At 32.6% G+C, this 26316-nt stretch overlaps 1 protein-coding gene across 1 annotated transcript in view; it reads right to left on the bottom strand.

The window, feature by feature from the left end:
* Positions 1-2806: 2806 nt before the first annotated feature.
* SCML2 (Scm polycomb group protein like 2) overlaps positions 2807-26316 on the bottom strand; it is a 137814-nt gene continuing 114304 nt past the window's right edge. The window contains exons 10-15 of the mRNA XM_074299888.1: positions 24114-24317; positions 20033-20215; positions 16410-16523; positions 15169-15447; positions 7853-8016; positions 2807-5984 (exon numbers count right to left, since the gene is read on the bottom strand). Coding sequence (XP_074155989.1) covers positions 5859-5984; positions 7853-8016; positions 15169-15447; positions 16410-16523; positions 20033-20215; positions 24114-24317 — 1070 coding nt within the window. The 3' untranslated portion in view covers positions 2807-5858. The remainder of the gene's footprint in view (positions 5985-7852; positions 8017-15168; positions 15448-16409; positions 16524-20032; positions 20216-24113; positions 24318-26316) is intronic.

Below are 26316 nucleotides of genomic sequence, written 5' to 3'. Positions count from 1 at the left end.
ATACTATAACATATTTAACATGTATAAGACTGCCTGCCATCTAGGGGAGGGGATGGAGGGAGGGAAGGGAAAAGTTGGAACAGAAGTGAGTGCAAGGGATAATGTTGTAAAAAATTATCCATGTTCTGTCAATAAAAAATTATAATTAGGGGGCAGCTAGGTGGCGCAGTGGATAGAGCACCAGCCCTGAATTCAGGGAACCCGAGTTCAAATCTGGTCTCAGACATGTAACACTTCCTAGCCGACCTTGGGCAAGTCACTTAACCCCAGCCTCACAAACAAACAAACAAACAAATAAACAAACAAATAATTATAATTTAAAAAAAAAAAAAAAAAAGGCAGCTACAAACTCTTTTGTACACTCTTGCCTGTAACTTCTAGATACCTGAGACAAGAAATATCGTCATGTGCACAGCAGAACATGAGAAGATTAAAAATATAAAGCAATAAATTTCCATTTCAAGAAAGCCTATATAATATAAAATAAATACTACACAAAACATTCAAAAAATAAAATAAAATCACTTGTTCCATATACACCATTTCTACTCACAATCCCCTTTTTGCCTAAAAGAATTTTTTTTTTTTTTTTTTTTTTTTGGTGACCCTGGACATATAAGTATATAAAATAGGCAAATAAATCACATTCAGTTTTGAGGCCCTGTATGGGATCACAAACCAGAGTTTAATAAATTGGGTCTCATACATTGTTGGTGGAATTGTGAACTAATCCAACGGTTCTGGAGAACAATATGGAAGTATCCCCAAAAGGCTAACAAACCGTACATATCCTTTGCTCAGCAGTGTCTACTGGGCTTGTATCCCAAAGAGAACTTAAAAAGGGGAAAAGGACCCATGTGCAAAAATATTTACAGCTGTCCTTTTTACAAAAAGGAACTGGAAACTGAGCAGATGCCCAATAAGTTATAGTATATGAATGTTATGGAATATTATTTTCTACGAGAAATGATCAGCAGGATGATTTCAGAGAGGCCCAGAGAGACTTACCTAAACTGACAGTATGTTAGGCGAGCAGAACCAGATCATTGTACATGGCAACAAAATTATATGATGATCAATTCTGATAGATGTGGTTCTTCTCAACAATGTGATGATTCAGACCAGTTCCAATATTCTTGTGATGAAGAGAGCTATCTGCACCCAGAGAAAGGACTGTGGAGACTGAGTGTGGATCAACAACATACTATTTTCACTTTTTTTTTGTTGTTTACTTGCATTTTCTTTTCTTCTTGATATGATTTTTCTTGTGCAACATGACAATTGTGGAACTATGTATAGAAGAATTGCATATGTTTAACATAGATTACTTGCCATCTAGGGGAGGTGGGGGGAACAGAGGGAAAAAAATTTTGGAACACAAGGTTTTGGAACGGTTAATGTTGAAAATTATGCATATGTTTTGAAAATAAAAAGCTTAAAAAAAAAAAAAAAAAAAGAGAGGGCCTTAAGCCTTCAGTAACTTCCTAAATATAGAAAACAAAGTAGATTCTCTATTTATAGAAAAGGTCTGCCCAACTCTGGGTTTTAAGACATACACTAAAATTGACTAGATGATATGCAAATCAAATACTCAATATGCTAAATACTTGCTTAGAACGTTTCAGGCAAAAGCCAGTCTCAGAAAAGTTATGTACAATTAAGATTTCAAAATAATTCAATTTTACCATTCATGTAGAATTACCTAGAAGTGAAAATAACTAACTAACTAAATAAATAAATAAATAAATGTTTCTTTCAATCAATTTTCAGTCCTGGTCAACTCTTTGTGAATTCATTTGAATTTTCTAAGCAAAGATATAGAGTTGCCATTTCCTTCTCCAGTTCATTTTATAGATGAGGGAATTAAGGCAAACAGGGTTAAGTGACTTACCCAGAGTCACACTGCTAAGTCTGGATTTGAACTTGGGAACATGAGCCTTCCTGACTCCAGATTAAGTGCTCTATCCACCGTGACCACCCCTAACTGATAATTTCAACAGCAGTGCCAAAAAAGTGAAAATGTATCCAGAAGTCCTCAATTACTTAGGTGCAGAAAAGGCTATATTTTAAGAGTAAAGATAAAGAACTGCAAGTAAAACCTCTTCTATCCAAGAACTGTTATAATTTCTTCATGGTCTTTTTATTAACTTGTCTTTGATTTAATTATCTTGAAGATGGCTTCTGTAATTCCCTGAATGAGATGTAAAATGGCACAGGAATTAAATTATTTGTACTTATTTAGTTCAAATAGTTATTTTCTTAATCAACTGTGATCCATTCAGTTGTGAATACTGCCCTCTGGTGAAATAAAAAAAAATTTATTTAAGTTTAGTACAAATGCTGGAAATCTTTTGAGTTTTTATGTTCTTAATCCTTATTTCTCAATGTTGGCCTAGTTAACATGATAGAATAAAAAAAGCAAAACAACCAAATATGTACTTTCAGAAGAACTACAGATATCGAATTACAGGTTTTGAAATGTATGAGTTAAGCTAGTAAAACCTATAGTTTTTAACTGATTATTGAACTGTGAGGAAAAAAAATTATTATAGGAGAAATATTTAATTTGTTAATTTTTAAAAAACAAGCTATTTTTGGGAACTTGAAAAGTTTCTAAGAATCACTTTTTCTTAATCACTGTTTCTAATTTTCCTACTTTTCCCCTTGAATATAAAAGGTTTCTTGTAATAAAACTATTAGCAATTTCTGCCTGATAATTAATAGCTCAACAAATAAATATCAAAACTATTAAAATATGAAACACTTTATTAATTATTTCTATACAACATCCCTGTTGAAATTACATTTAAAATATATTTTTTATACTTAGGGATTATGCTATAATACAGTGTGAAATAATGGTAATGGAATTAACAAAAGTGATTTGTGTCATATCTGTATTTATAAACAAAAGATTTCACACAGTCTGTAGAAATAAGAAAATAAGGCAAATTTTCTACTAAAGTATTATTTATTTGCACAATGATATATTTACCTTGGTCCTTCTTGGAAAAAGTAAACTGCTTACTATGCTCATGTGAATTGACTCTTTATGCTCACTATGGTACCATTTTCAATATATTTTTGATTCATTCTCCAACACTAATCACCTGGTACAGATACAAATTTTTTCAACTCACTTTAAACAACTGCAGTTGAGGTTTAAGAAACAATATGGAAATTAATATGAGTTATAATTTTCTTACAAAATTTTCTAATCTGTAATATATTTGCAGATTTTTCTAAAAAAAATTTTTTTAATATGATATTCTGTCCCTCCTGGTATCTTAAGTAGCCAAATGAGAAAATGGACAATGCAGAGTCAGGGCTTATGATTAAGCCAAGACCTATTATAAAGAAATCTTACTTTGATAAGCTATCCCATTTTTATGTCTAAAGAACACAATGAAAAAAGACATTAAATTTAATTTAAAAATTTGGTCCGAAAAGCTAAAGAAAGATGAATATTTGAGAGCTGGGTGGGGTGAAGTGGACTGATATATGATAATTATGAGAAAGGCAGGCAAAAATACAGTTTGAGGACAATATGAAGTGAAACTTCAGGCAACTTGATAAACGCAGGGAATAAAGCAAAAACAACAACAACAACAACAACAACAACAACAACTATATTCGGTAAGCTAATAACAAAGACATTAACTATGAGCAAACCATAAGAAGATGCAGTCACTCTGGAAACTGAGTTTATAGATTTATCTCATAGTTGGATGAATGTTACTAACTGTACCAGGTGATGAAACTTCATCAACTTTTTAATGGAAAAGAAGTTATAGCTTCAAAGCAGTATAAAGTCCCTAACTTAGTGAAATATCACTATTGCTATCTTAGATTTTTCAATTCTACTTGCAGAGATAAATAAATATGATGGCCAGTAGCACCACTTTTGAGATTGAAGACAATCCATATAATTTCCCAAATGGTACTCTTGTGCCTGCGTTCATATGATTCCAACAAGTAAGTAAACATTTCATTCCTAGGGAAATTACTGATTTACCTAAAATATAATTGCAATTAAAAAAAAAAGTCAACTCTATGAGAAATGCAGAAATTTAACCCTTTTAAGTGGGGGCACTTATTTTGCTAATATCTAAAATAAATCCATACAATCCATAAATCCATGCAATGTGATATGTACAAATCAACAATGCCTGAAGTTTTGATAACAAAATCATCAACAAATTTTCTAATCAGAAAAATATACTATACTTTTAAAGTATTTTATGTTTTTGATCAAATATATACTGACAATTTACAAATTGGTTGATATAACATAACTCAAATGATGCAACTATAGTAAAAATAATTCTTGAATAATTACTAGCTACATTAAAATTACATAGATGTCATTTAAAATGTAAAATCTGACCATCTAACACTGTTTAACTATATAATATTGCAATATTCATTCGATAACCTGAAGATTTTTAACTAAAGCAAAGCATTCTCAAAAAAGCAATTTGCAAAAATACAAATTTTGACAAGAGATCTTTTATAAAAAATGTAATAAACATTATAAAAGTTATCATTTGAGATTACATTTTTCTCAGCAAATAGAGGCCCTAGAACATTAAGTACATTCTTATCCCTGATGTAAATGTTATTGGCAGCTTATACTATTGGGAAAACATCATAGCTTATATAAACAGCACCAAACTTTATGTAAAGCAATAAAGATGAATAATACACCATTTCTTTATGAAAAACATAATCTTTAAATTAATACCAAAAAAGAGGCAAATAATAAATGTGTGTTCCAGGATAAAATGATTTGGAATTGGATACTACATGAATTTTTGTGTAGAGCACATTTCCCTTGATGAAAACTAATCTGACTGTTTCTTACAATCTTGGAAATTAAGTGGAGAGAAGCTCATGACAGCAAATGATGCAGTATCCCCTCCCCCCCAAAAATAATAAAAATAAAACTACATAGTTTATTATTACCACTGTGGTAGTACAGAACGCCATTTTAACCTACAGATATATGGATAAAAGAAAAATATGGTACAGTATATGCAAAATATATATGTATATATATATATATTTAAAATCAGAGAAGACATGTAGCTCCGTATACATGGGTGTAAGAGAGGAATATGTTCTCATTCTCAAGCTTAGCAAAAAGATGGAATATTTTAAAACCGGAAGTGTATCATTTATAAGTAATCTTGAACTTTTCAACTTTGAACAGTTCACTATTAAAGAAAATCTTTTCAAGTAAAATAAATATTGATTGAATATGATAATTGTATTTCTCTCAAGAATGACCACACTTCTAAAAAGCTTATGTCTGCTTAAAAAACACAACTCACAAGTTTATTCCCTTTCTGAAAAATCATTTAAAAGCATAATCAAATTGAACACTGAAGCTTTAGAAAATGATTATCAAGAAAGAGATTAAGATTCACATCTGCATTTTTAAATTCTATGGCAAAATTTCTGTAGCCACAACTATAAAAGTTGATAAACCCCTGCATTTCTGTTTTGTTTTTTTAATCCTTTGGGATTCAGCTATTTTGGTTCTCAATGTGAAATCAGTTAAAGTTAATGTGTGCTTGGACATTTCTTACAACAGCTATTATATTTATCAAAGTATTCTAAAAAATAAATCCTGAATAACTGCTGGCAAGAGTCAGTTAAATGCTCACCCCTTGAATGAATTTTGAAATGCTATAATAGAATCATTTCCTGAAAATAGCAGAAATATCACATTTTAAGAGTCTGCAAACTGAGAACTTGATACCATGGCAAAATATTTTAAAAATAAAAATGGTATCTGTAAACCTGAGAAATCAGTCCAATCAGAAAAATACAATAATCTTTGTGTCTCTCACTGGCTAATACTTTCCTTGTTTGAGTCTTTCAATGTGGTAGCAGAGCTTTAATGCTGGGCCCAACTTTAGTCCCATATATCTCATTATCATGTCACTCCTCAATAATAGAAGTGCTTTCCCATCAATTTCCTACAGAGAAAAGGAAAAGAAAAAAAAATTTTAACATTAATGTTAATATGAACAGTTATCTTCATGTTCAACACAAAAAATAAAATTTGTATTTCTAAAAGTATTCCCAGAAGAATCTATTAAGTAAGAATTATAATTAAAAAACAGGGATGTTAAGTTAAAATTTCATTATATGCATTATCTGGATACCTAAAAGTCACAGAACCTATGACTAAGCCTGAGACATACAAATGTCAAATAGCAAATTTGAACTCCTTCCTGGCTCTCTATAATCTGTAAATATAGGTTTTAACATTTTTAAAAAGGAAATTTAATAATACATATTTACTAAGAACAAGGATTAAAAAAAAGAAATAAAGCATAATTTTCCATTTTGTTATTTCAAGAAAAGTTGAATATCTGTGTGGTAAACTTCACAGGTAAAAGACACTACATGACTACTGAGAACAACTAGCTTCAAATCCTATTCCTACCACTTCGTAATTTTATCACCCAGAGAAATTTACAACTATTTTAACTTTTGATTTTCTAAACTGTAAAATGAAATAAATTATTATAAATATTAAATGAAATTAATTTATAGGAAAACTTTGTAAACTTAAAAGTTATAAATATTAGAAAATAAATTTGTAAATATTATTTAGATAAATGGCAGCATATATACATCAATCTCAATTGTTATTCACTTGCTCAGAAAATAGAGGAGCATCATGATGCAAAGCCCAATATTAATGTGATCAATGTAAAAGCTCTGAAATTAATTTTAAAGCTGAATATTAGATACAGAATTCCTTGAAGAATAAATACTACAAACTAACCTTGAATTTTTCTTAGCTAAAGAAGTAAATTAATTGACTAATAATTAATAGTAATAAACTAGTTTACTAATTTAGTAAACTAAACATTAGGCCACTCCTCTTTTCAATGGTTTAGGGTAAAGCTTCTGAAACCATGAGTGGTGACCCCATGTAGGGTCACAAAACAATGTGGGGATAACAAAATTACGATGTATTATCAGCAAATGTTTTATTTGTATAACTATTTTGTATATTAATATACCTGGGGTAGTGTAAAAATTCTTCGGGCTGCAACTGGAAAAAGTTTAAAAAGTTCTGTTTTAAATTAAATGCATTGCTATGCCCCTTGGCTTCTGTGAGTCTCAAACATCTACCTAGCACTACTTTAAGTCCCAGACGAGATGTTGATGGATATTAGTGGAGACTTTTTACACTGAGAACTCCTTGCTCATCTGGATATAATCACTTATCCAGACAAAATCTGAAAAGTCTATGTCTCACTCTCTCTCTCCCCTGAACTAAAACAAAGAGGAACAAAGTACAAAGGCACTGACTGTACTAGACACTGGGGAAATATAAGATAAAAACAAACAAACAAAAATCTTTAACTCTTAAGAAGCATACATATTACTAGAAGAATACAAAAATAAGCATAAAGCAATTTGAAGAGGTAAGAGATCTTGAAAGAATGTTATTTTGCAAATTGCTTTACTTTGGTGTAACATCTTCCAGGAAATATCAGATAGTATTTGTACTCCAAAATTTCAGTAATGAGATACTTCAACAGATGAGTCAACAGGTTAGCATCACGAAAAGAAAAGTCTTCTATTTTTCTTGTCTGTTTGTAATATCTCTTTTTACTGTCAAGAGATATGGGGAACAAGAAAATATTCTCAATTTTCAAGTCTGTATCTTTTTTAATGTACAAATTTACAGAAATTCAGTCATTTGAAAGATCCTGTTCTATCAAAGTGAATCAACATTTAATCATGTGATAACTGTGAACTCATCATTTGAAGTAGTTTAACAAGGTTATTACATAGGAGAAAAAAAGAAAAAAAGGTACCCTACATGTCTCCTGAAGAGCTCTGCATGTGGTGCCAATGCCTGAGGATCAGCTTCTTTCACAAATCGCATCACTTCATCTATAGACCAATTTGAGGGATCTTTATTGGATCCTCTTGAAGGTTCCCGTTTTAGTGCATTGAGATCTGGTCCAGTTGTCGAACTTGCAGCTTCAATGAAAAAAAAAAAAAAGGGGGGGGGGAACAGAGCACTTACTAGAAATATATTTGTTCTAGATTGGATGAAAGATAAATTAAAATTCATTAAATGTCTCGGTTTTAGTATTTATCTTGAAAATAATTAATTTGAAAGTAGAGTATATTCTTGCTAATGGGAACCCTCAAAACCTCAGCAAAAAGTTTTAGAAAAAAATTGAGAAACAGCTTATAACGAATGTATGAAGATTTTCTTAGATCCTTAGATCTTATGCTTTTCAGAAGAAAAAAGTTTTATTCCACTTCAAAAGAAATTAAATAAGTAATGCTATCAAAGGAAGGCAGAATGAAAAGATTATGATTAGTCTCAGTCCCAATAAATTCAGTAAAATTTAATGTAAAGTTGGATGCAATTTATATTTAACCGAGTCACCTATCATTTCTTAAGAATTGAAGATTTCCCTCTATAGACTACAATTGTGCAGTAGAAGTCTAGGAGGAAAAATAAAGTTTTGATTTAATCTCTCTTAAGTATTAGTAATTTTTTGTGGATTTCTAAAGCTTCTCTCTTTCTAGAAGTGTGAACTTCCTGGGAAAAAGTTGTCTTTGTTACTTCTAGTTGTAAGAGAAAAATTAATTTTGTCTTTTAAGATTTTTCTTCCAAAGTATGTTGAAAATGCAAATGATGACAAGAAAATAAAATGTAGAAAGAAGCACAGAAAAGCGGAGTAACTTTGAAAATACCTAAGTTTTTCCAAAAAAAAAAAAAAAAAAAAAAGGAAACATTCTTTCGGGAGCCAAGATAATGAATTAAGCAGTAAATTATTATAAATTTTCCATATTCATCACCCGATGACCATAAAATAGCATCCCACAACAAATTCTGGAACATCAGAACCAGCAAAGAGACAGAGTGAAACAATCTTTTAGGCCAAGAAACCTGAAAGACCAGCAAGAAAAGTTTGCCTCACTCAGGCTATGAAGCATCCAAGAAAGCAAGCAGTAAGTCCTATCTCAGCAAAATATAGCAGGATATTCTGAGTGCAACACTAGGATCCTCCCCTGCTTCTGCATAGTCAAAGTAAACAGAACCACCTCCTGTTTCAGTGCAGCTCTGGACAAATAGGCATCCTCCAGCTGCCAGACTTCTACATGCTTTTAGCATAGCTCTGGGCTGACCCAGGGAAATGAACAAATACCAACTAGTCTCAGCAAATACCACGCACCAGCACTAGGACCACAGATCAGCACCAAGTAAAGATACCAGAATCCCAGAGCCCCCGGCACCGCCAGACATCTTACCCTACCCCTTCAGTACAGCACCAGACATGAGGATCCCCTATGGGCTTCAGGGAAACATCAGAAAAAAGTTAACTGAAGAAGGCAACTCCTTAACAGAACAAACTCAAAAAACAAAGGGAAAAAAAAAGAAAGAAAAAGTAAAACACCTCACTAGAAAAAGAACTGACCTGGAAAGTAGATCCAGGAGAGACAATATCATAATCATTCGACTATTTGAAAGCCATAATCAGCATCTTTCAAGAATTAATCAAAGAAAACTGCCCTAATATTCTGGAGCCAGAGGAGAAAACAGACATTGAAAGAATTCATCGACCACCTCAGGAAAGAGATCCCAAAATAAAAATACCAAGAAACATTATAGTCAGATTACAGAACTACCAGGTCAAACAAAAAATAATGAAAGTGGCCACAAAGGAACAATAAGAATATTGAGTAAGTCACAACGAGGATTACACCAGATTTTGCAGCTGCAACAATAATGAAAGGTCACAAAAACATGATATTCCAGAAGGCAAAGGAGCCAGAACTACAAACAAGAATTACCTATCCAATAAAATTAAGCAAAATCCATTGGAAAAAAATTGCTATTCAATGAAATAGGATTTCAAATTTTCACAAGACCACCAGAAATGAACAAAAAATATGATTTCTAATATCAAGACCCAAGAGAAGCCTAAAAAGGGAAAAAGAGAAAAGAAAACATAAGGGATTCAATGGAGCTTAACTATTTGTATCCCTACATGGATAGATACTTGCAATTCTTAAATATTGTAACACTAATAGTATAGCTAGAATGAATACACATAGAGAGTATAGATATAAGGTGAATATGAATAAATGACATAAAAGTAAGGAAGGGATTAGGAAGAATATAAGAATAGAAGGAAGTAAGAGGTAGAATGGGGTACATTATTTCAAGTGAAGAAGCTAAAAAAGCTATTACAGTAAAGAGAAAGATGGGAGGGTAGGTGATGGTTATTGCTTGAACTTTATTCTCATTAGTATTGTATCAAAAAGGGAATAATATGCACAATCAAGTGACTTCAGACATCCATATCCCAAGAAAAAACCGGATGGGAGGGGATTAAGTAAAGGGAGGGATCTGACAAGAAGGGAAGATAGTTTGGAGGAAGTGGCAGATAGAAGCAGAACACTAGGAAAGAGTGAAAGTAGAAAGATGACAAATAGGAAAAAAAACAGGGTGGAGAAATACATAGTAATCACAAATGTGAATGGGATAAACTTAACAATAAAAGAGAAGCCAAATAGAGTGGAGCAAAAACAATCCTACAATATGTTGTTAAAAGAAACACACTCAAAACAGAAAAATATACATAGAGTAAAGGTAAGGGGCTGGGATAGACTCTGTTATGCTTCAATTGAAGTAAAAAAAAAAAAAAAAAAAAGTATAGGTAGCAATCTTGATCTCAGTCAAAGCAAAAGAAAAAATAGATCTAATTCAAGGAGATAAGAAAATTATCAGTACCACAATCAATGAAGTAGTATCAACATCAAAGAAAAGTAAAGATATATCATCTAAATTCTTTCCCCCCACTTAATAGTATTTTTTTTCCAATTATTTGTAAAGAAACTTTTCAATAAACTTTTATACCATTTTGATGCCCAATTATTTTGCTCCCTCCTTCCTTGTCCTCCCCAAGAGAGCAAACAAACTGAAAACGATTTTATATGTACAACCACATTAAATATATTTCCACATTACTCATGTTATAAAAGAAGAAAAGAGAACAAAGAAAAAACCAGAAGGAAAAAACAAAAAAAGTGAAAATATTTATGCTTCCATCTGCATTCAGATTCCATAGTTCTTTCTTTGGATGCTGACAGCATTTTCCATTAAGAGACTTTTGGAATTATCTTAGATTTATCTCTTCTCAGCAATAATCTACCAAAGTTATCATCAAACAGTGTTGTTACTATGTATAATGTTCTTCTGGTCCTACCTCACTTCACTCAGCAATTATTCATTTAAAAAACCCCGAGCTCTAACCAACCAAGCTTTCAATCTTACTATTAACCTTGGCTTCTCACTCTTCCTTTTTTCTATATCCCATCAGTTGCCAAGTCATGTCAATTCTATCTCCACAACTTTCATTTCCATCTACTTGTTCTTGCTCATAAGATCATCATCCCAGCTTCCCTTTCTCATCATTGCTCACCTGAACTATTTCAGATCCTAATTGATATTCCTGACTCAACTGTTTCCCCTCTCCAATCCATAGTCCATCCAGCTGCCAAAATAATAATGCTAAGCACAGGTGTGACTATTTCATTGTCTTCCTCTGCAGACTCCTGAGCTTCCCATTATTTGTAACAATCAAATACAAAGTTCTTCACAACACGTCTCCAGTTTAGCCGTCTTGTTTTATTAAGTATTTTCCCTTTACTTTTATGTCCAGTCCAATAGGCCTTAGAGTTCCTCACAAACCACATTCTAACCTCCTGCTTCCTTTCATGTCTTTGTGCACAGTTTCTTGAAAGACTCTTTTTCTTAACCTTTCCTTCTGAGATTACTTTAGTTATCTTCAATGCACAGCTTAAATACCTTGAAAAAAAAAACCACTGCTTTTCTCACAAATTACTTAATATTTATGTATGTGTTAATATTTGTACACAGAATCATAAGATTATAGATATAGCGTCATTAAATTTCAACCCCCTCATTTTAGAGAAGAGGTAACTGAGATTAAAGGAGACTAAGGGACTTGCCTTAAGGTTACAGAGATAGTAAGCATCAGACACCACACTTTAAATCTTAATCCTGTCTCCAAAACAGTACTATTTCTAGTGTACAAGGCTAATTCCTAATGCTATTGTGTGGTCTTCCCTGACAGAATAAAGGTGCTATTTTTCCTGAAATGAAGAGACATGTGAATAAATGAAGACATATCAATTGCTCAGTGTTTGGGTATGCTTATAATAAAAATGACAATATTGTCTAACTTCATTTATAGATTATTATATCAATCAAATTATCAAATGATTACTTAATAAGACCTAGGAAAAAAATAACAAGATTTCTCTGGAGGTATAAAGAATCTCAAGGGGAATAATGAAAAGTAGAAAATAAGGAAGTCTAGCATTTTCAGATCTCAAACTATACTAAAAAGCAGAAATCATCAAAAACAGAAAAAAGAAAAAACCCACTTTTTCTTAGGATTCTTACAAGATAGAGACAATGATTATCTATTTCAGTATGATTAATCTGATTCTATAAGGAGATGTTATGGACCAGAACTTGAAACAAGGTACTGAGTGGAATTGAGGAGACAATGGTTAAATCTAATTTAGCATTGATTTAATCCTGCAACAAATAATGGTTTCCTAGTAATGAAATGATTGGTGTGTACTCCAAGAGCAAGAAGCTCTTAGAACTTCGGGAGAAAACTTCATGGACTTCGAGGAATTCACAACTAAAATTGACTTCTGGGAGATTCACAAGCCCACCCACAAGCCCATTCTCTGGGAGAGGATTCAGAATTCATTTCCAACTTCATCCTGTTGGCTGGAGGCATTCAGACAAGAGCTCTTGGGAACCAAAGAGAGACGAAGGCCTCCAGAAAACTAGCTGAGCCCCAAGTGAAGGAGATAAGATTTTAGAAGAGACAATAAAAGATCTGGACTTTAACTCCTGGCTGCATTTGAGGAGATTAAACTGAACTGAAACTAAGGCTGTCTCCAGAAGCTCCCCAAGAAACCTGCTCAAAAAGAAAGATTACAATTTAGAGAAGAGAACATCACACTTTTAGTATTAGTTTAAAAACAAACAAAAGCTGGTCAGTGGAATAGATTAGACACATCATATAAAAAAGCACTGTTTGATAACCTACTACTTGGATAAAATCTTATTACCATCCCTCCTCCCAATTTCCCCCCCCCACCCCCTTGGGAAATCTGGAAAGCAGTCAGGAAGAAATTAGGTTTAGATCAACACCTCCCACCATATACATCAGGGTAAGCTCCCAAATGGGAACAAGACCCAGATAATATCACAGACAAATGAGAAAAGCAAGGTAGGAAATCCTATGTTGCCCAACTATGGGTAGGAGAGAGAATACATGATCAAATAAGTAATAGAAAAGTGTCAAAGAAAATATACTGAACAATTTTGATTGTTACCTTAAAAAGTTTTTGCAAAAACAAAATAAATGCAATTCAAATAGAGCAATTTTTGTAGCACTCTGATAAAAATTCTCTAAATCAAGATCTAAAAGAACTATTTCCACTAGCCCTGAAGTCAGGAGGACCTGAGTTCAAATCTGATTTCAGACACTTAATACTTCCTAGTTATATGATCCTGGGCAAATCACTTAACCCCAATTGTAAAAAAAACAAACAAAAAAGAACCATTTCAAATATATAAGAATAAGAGTCATACCATAATAAATAGTACAAGTATATGAACAGGCAATTTTTAAAGGAAGAAGTTTAAGCTATCAACATCCATGGGGGAAAAAAAATATTTCAAAGTATCATTGACTAGTAAAATACAAATTAATACAACTTTGAGAATTATACCTTATAATTAACAGATTAGTAAATCTATTAGATGACAAAAAAGGAAAGTGACAACTGCAGAAACCAGGCACATTATTTTGCTACTGATAGAACTATGAATTGATACAACTATTTTGAAGACAATTTTTAAATGTGTCCTCAAAGCCATTAAAATGTACTTATTCTTTTTGTTATAACAAAGAATTATAAACTAAGGAGGGTAGTCATCAATTGAATAAGTTAAAAAGTTATGGTATATGAATATAATAAAATATTATCTGAAAAAATATGATAAAAGGAGTAATTTCAGAGTAATATGAGACTTTACGTGAACTGCAGAGTGAAATAGAACAGGGAGAAATTTTATAATACAAACAAGGACATTTTAAAGAAAACTGTTAAAAATTGTGTTCAACACAATGACCAATCATAATTCTAGAGAAATGATGAAGATGAACATTATTTATCTACTGCAGGAATTGTAGACTCAGGGAACATGAGACATGCAATTTTTGATAGACCAAATTTGGACATTTGTCTTATTTTACTGGAATTATTAATGAATAGAGTACTAGACATAGAGTCAGGAAAATCTGATACTTAATAGATATGTAATCATGGGCTTAAACTTTGTTTTCCGCATCTGTAAAACACAGTTCTTATGAGGATCAAATGAGAAGATAAACGTAAAGTTCTTAGCCTCGTGCCTGTCATAGAGTAGTTTTATATAAATATTGACTATGAGGTATATAAATGGGATGAATTCGTATCATCAATTTTTATTCAAATCATTGCCTTTCTCAGATTTAACCCCTTATTTATTCTCTAGTCTTCATAACCTCTCACTTGATTAATCTCAACAATCTCCTAATTAGTCTTCTGATTTTCTTTAATAACTCATATAATCACGTAACCCTCATTTATCAATGAAGTCCAGTGTCTCCCAATTACTTCTAGGATCAAATGTAAACACCTCTATATAGATTTTAAAGCCTTTCAAAACCTAGGCTCATTGCACCTTTTTAGCTTTATTTTACTTTTCTTCACCTTTTCCATATAGTAACACATGATTACTGATTAAATGACTATGAACCTTTTTTTGTTGAACAGTGGAAGAAGAGATCATAAATGCCTTCTAAAGTAGCAAGGTAATATATTTGTAGAACCACTCATCTATACCTTCAATATAGTTTTTTTGGACTTGGCTAACATAGAAATTTATTTGGCATGACTATAGATATTGGTAAAATATTTTCTCCACTCACTGGATGAGGAAGTGGAAGAAGGGAAAAAGGGAATCCAGAACTGACAATGAAATAAAATTTCAAAATAAATAACCACAAACTATACCTTCAATCCTCCTTTGCATTCGTCTCCTGTTGCCTTCATAATAATTGTTCCCAGCAGGAGTCAATGACAGTTTGTGCAACATTGGCACTGAGTTTGAGGTAGTAGTTACTGATTGAAGAGAATTTCTATAATATGTAGTACTTGTTGAGGTACGACAGTTTGTAGGATTTCTACAAGCAGGGCTTAAAGGGTTTCCTGAATTCAGTGTTGAATCTATGGATTGTTCAGAAAATCTGTGCTCTTTAGGCATGCCATTTTCTTCAGCTGGCAATATTTCGGCTAGAGTTGAGAACAAATACAAAGGTTATCTACTCAATGGAATTATACTTCACATCCTTTTATTACAAAAGCTATTACAATGTAATTTCTTCATAAAAAAGAAATAATATAAAATTCTTTATAAAAAACAAGCTTATTTATTTTAAGCAATATAAGATAAAGTAAATTATGACCTAGTTAAAATTGGAAAGAATAGGTCTTACAACTGGGAAGTAACTGGCAATGTGACCTATGCCAAGTCATAACTTCTCAGTGTGCCACACAACACTTTAAATCTATAAATTGCAGAGCAAGTATCATTTGCATTAGTAGAAAGGATTTTCTCAATGGGAGTTCTCTATACCAATAAAATCTAAATCCAGTTCCTTCAAAATTTAAATGTTTAATATAATATCTCTTCATAATAAATGTGGATTATCCTTTGTAGTTCTGTTTAATGAGATGTAGCCTAGCACCAAACCTTATCATCAAATTTATAATGTCTTATATTATGCAGATTTGTATCTTATCACAGAAAACATAAATAACTATATATTTAATTTCTTAAAAATAAAATTAAAGCATATTACCTACTCAACAGGACATTCTGCAAATATTCATTACCACAAAAAATAATGCATTTTTGCCAAAAGTTTGTCTACTTGATATAAAAAGGAAAAAATGAAAAATCAATCATTTGGGTGGGTATTTAAACTTTCAGGACACTGGAAAGGAAAGGTTTTCTTTCTTTTTTTTCTGTCTTTTGGCAGAGAAAAAGCTAATAAGCAGACCAACTGGCCACAAAGTATACATATATCTCATTAAGAGAACATAGCTAAGTAAAGAAAACAATGAAGCACAAAAGTGGCCTATAAGAAGACTAATTGTCAAACTGGCTTTAGTACTAATTTAGAATCATAAATTTTGAGATCTTAGTATTCAGATTATTTTTCCATCTTCTGAAATGCATAAATGGTAATTACCTTCAGATGCATGCACTTCTGTTCTAGGAAGCTTAGGGGAAAGAGGGGCAGCATAGGATGGAGAATCCTGAGAATATCTTTTAGTACCCCTATTTTCTGATATTTCTTCTTTTGCTATTAGAAAAAAGTGTTATAAGTAATGAGTTGGCCTTTTTTTATATCATCATCATCATCATCATTAGATTCACTATGTTTCCATATTATAAGAGTGCTTGATTTACTCCTAATAAGTCAAATATTTGTTCACTCAACCAATTTATAGCATATTCCATAAAACATTTCAACAATATCTAATACCAGAGGCGATTAAATTTTCCAGAATTATCTACATGTGTCATGTCAAGTTATTTACTCATTCTACAATGATTACAACTGGGAATCTCAGAAGCTATTTCAATGTATTATATTCCAGCCTACAAAAGACTTCTTTTCTGTTTTATGGGGAACAGCTATAAAGAAAGACTGGGAATTTCATCCGAGCTCTAGCCTCACAATTAGTAGCATGGTGGGCTTTCCCTCCTGCATCCTATAAATTAGAGCTTGCTCTACAAATACAGACCAGTCCTTACAAGTTACCAAGTGTCCCCTTAACCAAAGCACATTTATCCTGCTTTCTTCAACAATATGGCATTAAAATGTAAATATCTCTAGAAAACCAATTATGTTAGACTTCAAATTAGAAACTATTATCTTAATTAAGAGTCAATAATTACATTTAAACTTATTGGCCAAAATTTCTGGTTTAAATTTTAAAAGCCTAAGTTAGAATGAAGATGAAAAAAAGGTCAATAGACAATTGAGATCCCTGGAGTGAAGAATAGAGCATAAGGTAAGAGGATGAAAACATGGGAAGCTAGAAGAATGGTGATGCCTCAACAGAACCAGGAAAATTCAGAAAAAAGAAACATCTAGAAAGAATAGTGATGTAATTGCAACCTTTTCCTACCTGGGCTACTCATTATTCCTCACCACAAATGAAAAGCACGGGCTTGTATTTGGGGTAGGTGGGCAGAGTCCATAATGATGGTGATGGGGAGAGCCAGGCACGGACCTGCTGGAAGGTGGGCAACAGAGAAAAGGAGGGGATTTTGCTCATACAACTCGTGCAAGAGCCTCAGGATCTGCTTTAGATTATAACTTCTTAAAGATCTCAGGATAATTATGGAAGAGGGCAGCCACAAAAGGAGGAGTTAAAGAGTGGGGATAGTTATATCAGAGATTAACCGATCTTTGACTGCTGGGGAAGTAGAGGATGACCCATCTTCCCCTCCTCTAACTATCTATCATATACCCTTTGAGATTATTCCACACCTTTCCTGATCTCCAGTTTCAGAGTCACTGATCTTTGTAACCAAATGGCAAGATTTATTTCAAAGTGTGAAATCAAAAATATTTCTAGCAATGAAACCGTCATACTGAGTAGGAACAAATCTTTCAATTATGTCTCTATGTCTCTGTCTTAGCAACAACACTGGTCTACTTTACACTCTTCAAACATCATCCCAAAAAGACATTACCATCCTTAACTCAAAACAAGCTTTCATCAACATTTTCTGAAATTAAGTTTCCCTCCTTAGTTAATTTAACAAAAGTATAAAAATGAAAAATGACTCAATGAAATGAAACCAGATGCAAACAGTGGACTGGATATAGAATTTTCAACTGAATAAAAATTTCCTCAAAAAGTTAAAATGCAAAAGTTATAGTGTTGGGTAATAAATTTCAGTTTAAAAGAACCAACTATGAATTCTTTTGACTATATGTAAATTTACGATGTCTTTATGTAAAAATTATATTTCAAAGTACAGTTGAATTATAAAAGATAATTTTTTTGCTCAATAGCTTTGACAAGCTTCAAACTATTTAGTTCAAGTTTTAAAAACTGAAGGAAAAAAATCAGATAATCTATGGATATACATATGCTTCACATACATGTGAACTGTTTGCTAGGATAAGTCCCTATTTTAAAAAATATTAATATTTACACGTACATGTGTGAACTGTTATACACATTGATATGCATTGATATGTGTGAATGTATATATATGTAAGTAAAATATATAATACACATATGTATGTATATTCATTTTTTCAAGTAGGAACTTATCCTAGTTATTGGATTAGCTCAGAAATTCACAAATTACTTTGAAATCTGTAAATGAAATTTAGATCAAGATCTTAATATCTCACAAAGATTTCAATCTATTTCTACAATGAATTTTTAAAAAATGAATCTTTAAAAATATACAGAAGAAAGCATAATCCTTTTGGAAACTTTGATTTGATTCCTTTCATATCCCTAACTGCTTCCTACATTTCCTGAGAAAGAGAACACTCAATTCTCATAGGAAAATGGGAACATTGAATTCTATGACACTATACTTAAGAATCATGACATAGCAATCATTCTTATTTTACTTTAGATTATGTAAATGTTTACATTTATTATTGTAAGGTAAAGATATGTTTTATTAATTTCTTATATTAGGGTGGTTCTCTGATCATTTTAAAGAGTTTGTCTAGACTGTACTTTTGTTTGAGCTTTGTCTCCCTTCAAAGAGGGATAGAGAAGGGGAGAGCACAAATTTCATAGGTGGTTTAATGACAAAATATGCCAATGTGAATTTCTTTCTGTCCAGAATAGGAAAACTTTGTGGGTAGCTTCTACCTTGGGAGTATTTTACTAGTAATCCCATACAGGATACTTCAGAGATTAGGGAAATTTCCTAAGGAGTATGACTTGAAAATTGCCCTTACATGAAACACAGAACATATAACATGGATGAGTAAAAAGCTCGGTTGACTACACAATTTTCATGACCCACTGGGAAGAACATAGCCTATCAAGCAGTCCCAATGCATTTTTTTCTTCTAGGGAAGTTCAAACCAAGAACAATGCTAAATTTGGAAGCAGGAAAAATGGAAAATTAGGATGCACTGAAGAAGAAAGAAAATTTTGTTAGTTTTTGGAGCTATCTATAGTGAGTTGCCTTAGGATTTCTACATTTATTTATGTGTTTCTGAGTCTTTTGTTCTTTATGTACTCTTCATGCAACACTGTATCTCCTATGCACTTGCTACCTTGAGTGCTTATATGGAGGCTAAGGACCATTAATATTCACAATTATGAAGTGATGAGCTGTAGGTGAGGGGTTTTCAGTCCAGTGAATGGAAATACAATGAATAAAAGAAATATATTGCATCAGATCTGTAGAAACCCAGAGTTTGGAGGATCTGAATCCTTGTGTTTGTTACTGTTGTGAACAGAAAGTTATTAACTTATTTTATGCTACCAAAGAAAATTGCTCAAATATTCTACTACTTCTAATCTCCATTATCTTCTAAGGAGCAACCAGATAAAAAGGACACAGAAAGGCTAATGACCAAGTAAAAGAAAATTTCAACAAAACCCACATACCTTGATTCTTAAGTTTCATTAACCACAATAGAAGATTTTTCCTTTATGTTTATAAAAATAGAATAATGTAAACTATTAATAATTTCAATATAAATTTCAACCTTAATAAATACAAGTTTCTAAAAGACAGTCTTCCTGAGAATAGATATTTTAATTGATTGTGAGAAAAGTATATTGTAAAAATGCAGCATATATTTGCTATCACCTGGTTTATTTCTATCATAATCTGTAGGACTATGAGCAGTTCCCATATAAGGGCTGAAAGGCTGGCTACTAAAAAGATTATCACACTGAAGACTGTGGCAAAGTTTCTCCAGAAAACGAAGAACAAATGATGCACTGTTCACAGAAGGAAGATTGGTGGCATGTTTTTCACCATCAAAGGATGCTGCAGGAGAAAGGGAGGGGAAAAAAATCAAAATCATTCTTATGCAAAGACAAAATATTAAACAATTTCCAAAAGTACACAAAAATCTAATTTGCTCTTGTTTTTAAATTACATTTTCATGACTTCAGAAAAGCAGTATTTACCCTATAAACATTTTAAGTGAAATTAAGTTAAATAAATGAAAGGAATAATATAATATATGCTTCTACAAATGCAGTACATCACTTCCAAAAGTGAGATCACATCACAAGTTTCTGATTAATAGATTATCCAAACTGCAGATTAGCCACACACTCTAATAGCTACTCCCCTATACCATCTCATATTGGTGCTCTTCTTCCTCACAGAGAAGAATTCTATGAATAAAGATCATGCTGTCAGTCTAATTTAGCTAAGTAGAAAATTATGGAGAGGCCCTGTTATGAGTCCCCTTTTCTCCCTGGTAAAGTTCTTTTCAACTACTATGTTGGTAAGTAAAGCAAAAAAAGAAGAGTAAGCATTATTCAGAGCAGATTCCTATTATTCCAGTGAGGCTTCATCATCATTGTTAAATTTAATTTTATGGACCTTAGGGAAAATAATTGTGACCCTTATCCAGCTGAGCACTATCAAATTACTTCAATAATATATGCCAGAAATCCATTTCATTAGGTTTAAAAATGAAAAGTTCATGATGAACTTAGAAAATGAGTCAACTTTCACTAAACTTACTGTAACCATTTAACAGAGAGGTTAGTTTTTTAAAAATAATGACATAATTAAAAAAATGAATTTTTTTTATATCTCAAGTGCCATATTCTGCCTGTCTTCTTAATATTGCTTTTTAGGTAGATTGGTCTAAAAAGACAGTCTTTTCTATTTGTCATATAAGGTTAAAGGAAGAAGCAGCATTATGCTTTATTTGAAAAATATTGTGGCTATTTCAATATGTGAGAGAGAGAGCATCTCTTACTATGGTGTTATTTTTAGTTATATCCAACTCATCATGACTCCTTGTAGAGTTTTCTTGGCAAAAATTCTAAAGTAGATTAACATTTCCTTCTTCAGCTAATTTTACAGATGAGGAAACAGAAGCAAACAGCGTTAAAATGACTTGCCTATGGTCATACAGCTAGAAAAATATCTGAAAATAGAATTGATCTGTCTTACTGACTCCAGGTCTAGTGTCCTAGCTACCCTGTTACTACTTTTCTAAATTAATTCTATCACTAGCACTATCACTAACCATTTAAAAGGAAAAAAAAAAAAATAAGAATGACTATAAGGCCTTAAAAATAATGTTTATTTACATTAAGCTTCTAACTACCAGAAATAAACTACTCTACAAATTAAGCTATAACCTCAATCCCTTCCCTTTTCCCCAGAGTACAAAGAAGAGAGTTATGTCCCACATTTTGAGAAGTACATTGGCTTATTTCTTACTAAATTTTTGAAATACATAATTCTTTGCAAAAAAATTAATCCTTTTAAGTGGGAAAATGCAATTGAAGTATAGTGGAAACTCCTACAAATTGAGGGAACACTACTGGTAGGGGTTTGAGGCAATGGCAAAAAGCCTGAACACCCAGTCCCTTTAAGTGTTCCAGTGTACCTATGAGAAGGGTAAATAGCACAGCTGGCCTTCAGGCAATAGGGGCAAGAAACGCATATGTGCATAAACACACACACACACACACACACACACACACACACACACACACAAAAGCCTACTATATAAAAATGTGTGGCATGTATACATACACACATCCATTTGCATTTAAACAGATCTAGACTTTGTGATAGCAAAATGCCTCAGCATTTTTAAAATTAAAATACTTGTCATTAAAATCCACAAGTTGCTGACAATATTTGCTCCTTCTCTACCTAAGCCTACTTGTCTTATTGTCTCATTGTGTGAGTTTGAAATTCCATCTGGTTTACTTTTGTAGTGACAAAGATGTATGGGAGAGTTTTAAGTGCTCTTTGGAACAAGGACCCAGAAAAAATTTACCTGGGTCTCAATGGAGATCTACTGTGGTAGAGGGGAGCCCCAAGAGGGAAATGCCACAGGTGTGCCCAGTATAGAAGGGGACACTTTTTTGTCTACACCCCTGCTGGGCAGACTTATTATGCACTAAGCGAATCATGGAAGCATTTCCACTTGGGGACAGTTTTCTCACTGAAGAGAGGAGTGATTCTAGAAATCCCTGTGGAGATTTCAAATAATTCGGAAAACTCAGTGTAGACCAAGTTTCCTTCCAAAACAGGAAGCTAGTTTTCTTTTTTTTTTTTCTTTTTAACTTTTGGGTTGAGGCCTTATAAGTATAAAACTAAATAAACAAGGATATTCGGTAAACTTTGTGAAATGTTTGTTTTGTGGAATCTGCAAAATTTTTATTTGGTGATAAATTATGACTGTCATCTAAACGTGTGGCATTGTATGTGGATGTGCAACACTGGCTGTTTGGAAAACTTTATTTTATGACACAAGAAAAGCATTTGAAAGGACACTTGCCAGAGACTAATCTGACTCAGGGAAAAGGTCTATATTTAAGATTCATCTCTCTTTTATTTGATGTCCTCCCTGACATTAGCAGTGATGGCTAATATTCCAAATGGTGAGAAAAGTGTAACACAGGGGTGGGGAATGTCCAGCCTACAGCCATTATAGGGCATGTAAAATGATTTGCTAAGGCAACCACAGGCAATAATGAGCTGAAAGCTAAGTTACAACTTAGCACTGTTTGAGCTCTGTAAACTTTTAATTTTAAATTTGTGTGGCCTTTGAATGATGTTATAAATATCCAGGAAAAAAAAGTTCCCCCTTCCCTGGTTATAACAGGATGTTGAAGTATGTCTAGATCAATTAAAGGCAAAAGCCTAGCTCCTGGAAAGGATCGTCTCCACTTCCCTTCCCATAAGGACATATATGAGCAGCCTGATTGGTTGCACAACTGGAATAGGTGGCATCTTGTAAAACTGTCAGGCTAACCTTTTTTCTACTATGTACTTTTTCTTTTTGGCATCTACAGAGGGTAAAGGTCCACTGACAGCATGGACATCATGAACTGAACCAATGAGGAAGGAAGGGACCCCTTCCTCACTCTTTCTTTTATAGCTGTCCTGAGAAACACACTTCAGGATGTCTATCTTGAGCTATTTCATTTGTCCTATCCAGTTCTAGATTAAGGGGAAGGGTTATGCTATGGTGACTTGGGTACCAGGACTCTAAACTAATTATTTTAGCTGCCTGGCAAGGAAGTCTGAAAACATACGAATATCTAAGATTCAACTCCAACATAGGCTTTGTCCTATAAAGGAAGTGAGCTAAGCTATTCTCTGGAATATAACAAAGTACAAAGCTGGGATTAATGCCCCCAGATATAGGGATAAGGAAGCATGTTTGTATGTGTATTCTTGCTGTACTTAAGAAGTAAAAATTGTTTTTATAAGCTAAAAAGAAAAAACAAACAAACAAACAAACAAAAAAGCTGTTTATTTTGAGCTATACTAGGATACTAACAAAGACATCTAATTTTTTGCAGGAAAGCCAAAGCTATTTAAGTCAAGGTAAACATGTCATTTTAAGAGAAGAAGCCACTGAAAGTATTTTATTTAATATAAAGAATTCTGTGTATGAAGACAAAGTGATTTGATTTTACAATCTATAGGATGACTTGGCTCGTAGACAAGTCTTTTTTTCAATAAAAATGACTGCATACTACAACCTGTTGAATTATGTTTATACTGAGGTTCAACCCTAAAAAGGAAAAGCTTGGCTCCATTTACTCATTTTAAAATATGATTCAGACACTGACAATACTTATCAATACTAACTAGTTAAGAGCTAGACCACACACGCCTATTATGTTCCCTAGCAAAACTAAATGTCTTTAAGAGCATAAAGAATGATCATTACCAGTTATCATTTCTCCTCCATGATGTCCTGATTTAAGGAATCCAAAAACCATTTTAACTTGATGGGCACAATCTACACAAGCTTGAACAGCCTGACGAAGTACCACATTAACAGGTCCCGGTCCAAAGTGATCAGGAAGGAGTTGTACTTTTTTTTTATCCAGATGAGGTCCAGAGTTCCCATGTTTGTTCACATAGACACAAACTGGAGGAAAAAACCATACACACATTTAATTATGAAGTGATTTTTAATATCATATTCAATTGAGAGCCAAACTTACCTAATATACCTATCATCTGGACCATATAAAACATACAAATATTTACATATACATATGTGATGCTCATTATGCTATTTAAGTCTAAGAACAATCTGAGAATTTATCCCATTTGTACAAAACAAATTTGTGCTATTAGGTGGGATATGGCTATGTTGTATTTATGCATATAGTAGATATCAATATAGAAACTAAAATTTTATCTTTACAAAGAAATTAATTAAATAGGGAAAATGTGTGGAAAGTTAGTAGATTGTTTCCCTGGGACAAAATCCTGCCTCACCAATTCTATAATAAGCCCTTATCCCAGGACTTAATCAATATAAGAACTTAGAAGATTAAGGACAAAATTAAGGAGGGTCACCCGCTCCACCCTTTTGGGTTATAAAGTTTGGGAGAGTCTAGCTCTGATACAAAGACCAATTCAGCAACTAAACCTAGAGTTAGTAAAATCAAAGGAAACATTTATCCATTAGCAAAAGTTATTACATATTTTAACTCTATGGCAACTATAAGTAAAGACTCAAAGAAAAAAAAAAATTATTTCAAAAGGACTATATGAATACCAACAAGAGATTAAGTAAAACATGAAAAAAACAAAATGAAAGATCTTGAAGAAAGAATCGGAAAGGAACTATGTAATCAAGAAGGTCAAGTAATAAATTTTATCAAAGAAACAAAAATCCTTAAAAACTTAAATAGAATTAATACAGGAGTAAGAATTATTCAAAGTCAAAACAAAGAAACAGACTAGGAATGCAAATTCACAGAAAAGAAAGACAATCTGCAAGAGACAACCTAAGGATTATAGTGTTGTGCCATAGTTCCCTTTTATTGTCTTGACCCAGTTTCCCTAACTGTCCTGACTCAGTTTCCCTACATTGTTCTTCCTAAATTCCTAATTGTAACGCTCAATCCTGTAACACCACCCTTCCCTCTAAATCATCAGAATGTTTGATAGGATAAAGATCTTATATCTTAGACATCATTAGAATATCAGGTGCCTCTCCCTCTCTGGTGCCTCCCCTCATTACATCATCCCCATCCCAAGTGCCTCCCCCCATTATGTCATCTTTCTTGTTACCCTATAAAAGAATCTTTGTATCTGATATTCCTTGCTGGATTCTTGGAGATGAGAGTCTCATTCAGCTCTGGGATCAAATCATGGATCCATTTGGTCCCAGTAAATCTCTCCTTTTCAAATAAAACATTAAAAACTCTCTAATCTCTATCTTGCCTCAGTTTTTCTGGCATTACAGTAAGCTCTTCCAGAAGAACATGACAAAACAAAAAACCGTATCACAACAAGGAAATTATAGAAAGGAAATGTGCAATTGTCATGAACATAGAAAATGAAATTCCAATTGAAAGAATTCTCAAATTCCCTCCAGGAAAAAACAAAACAAAACAAAACAAAAAACACCAATGCTACAAACTCCAAGACACATAGTAATTAAATTTAACAAGTCAATTCAATTCAGAAATGATTGGTTCTGCAAACCATCAAGAGAAAGACTTCCAAATATAAAGGAAAAGAATTCTAATAATTGGCAAGACTATTCCATATCAAATAGTAAAAGAAAGAAGGAATAGAATAGTGTATTCTGAAGAGCACTGGAGTCCAGGGTAGCCTATTCTACAAATCTAAACCAAACTAAAAGGAACAAAAGATAGGTATTCAATAATATAAAAAGTGAAATATTTTTTAGAAAAAGAAATAAAGAAATTATTAGTATCACAAACACTCCAAACAACAATACTAGAGAAAGAATGAATAAATGCAGACAGCCAACAGCAACCGTTAACAGTAAGTACAGTAAAAGATTTCTTTCTAGAAGCATATAAAGAGAAAGGGATGAAGGTGGAATTCTAAGAGAGACAATTCTGCAATTAGTGAATGAAACTAGCAACATTCAGGTTACAGCT

This window comes from Sminthopsis crassicaudata, chromosome 3 (genome assembly GCF_048593235.1).
Source record: "Sminthopsis crassicaudata isolate SCR6 chromosome 3, ASM4859323v1, whole genome shotgun sequence".
Classification (NCBI taxonomy): domain Eukaryota; kingdom Metazoa; phylum Chordata; class Mammalia; order Dasyuromorphia; family Dasyuridae; genus Sminthopsis; species Sminthopsis crassicaudata.
Note: the sequence above shows the minus strand (reverse complement) of the source record. Positions and strands in the feature narration are given on the sequence as shown.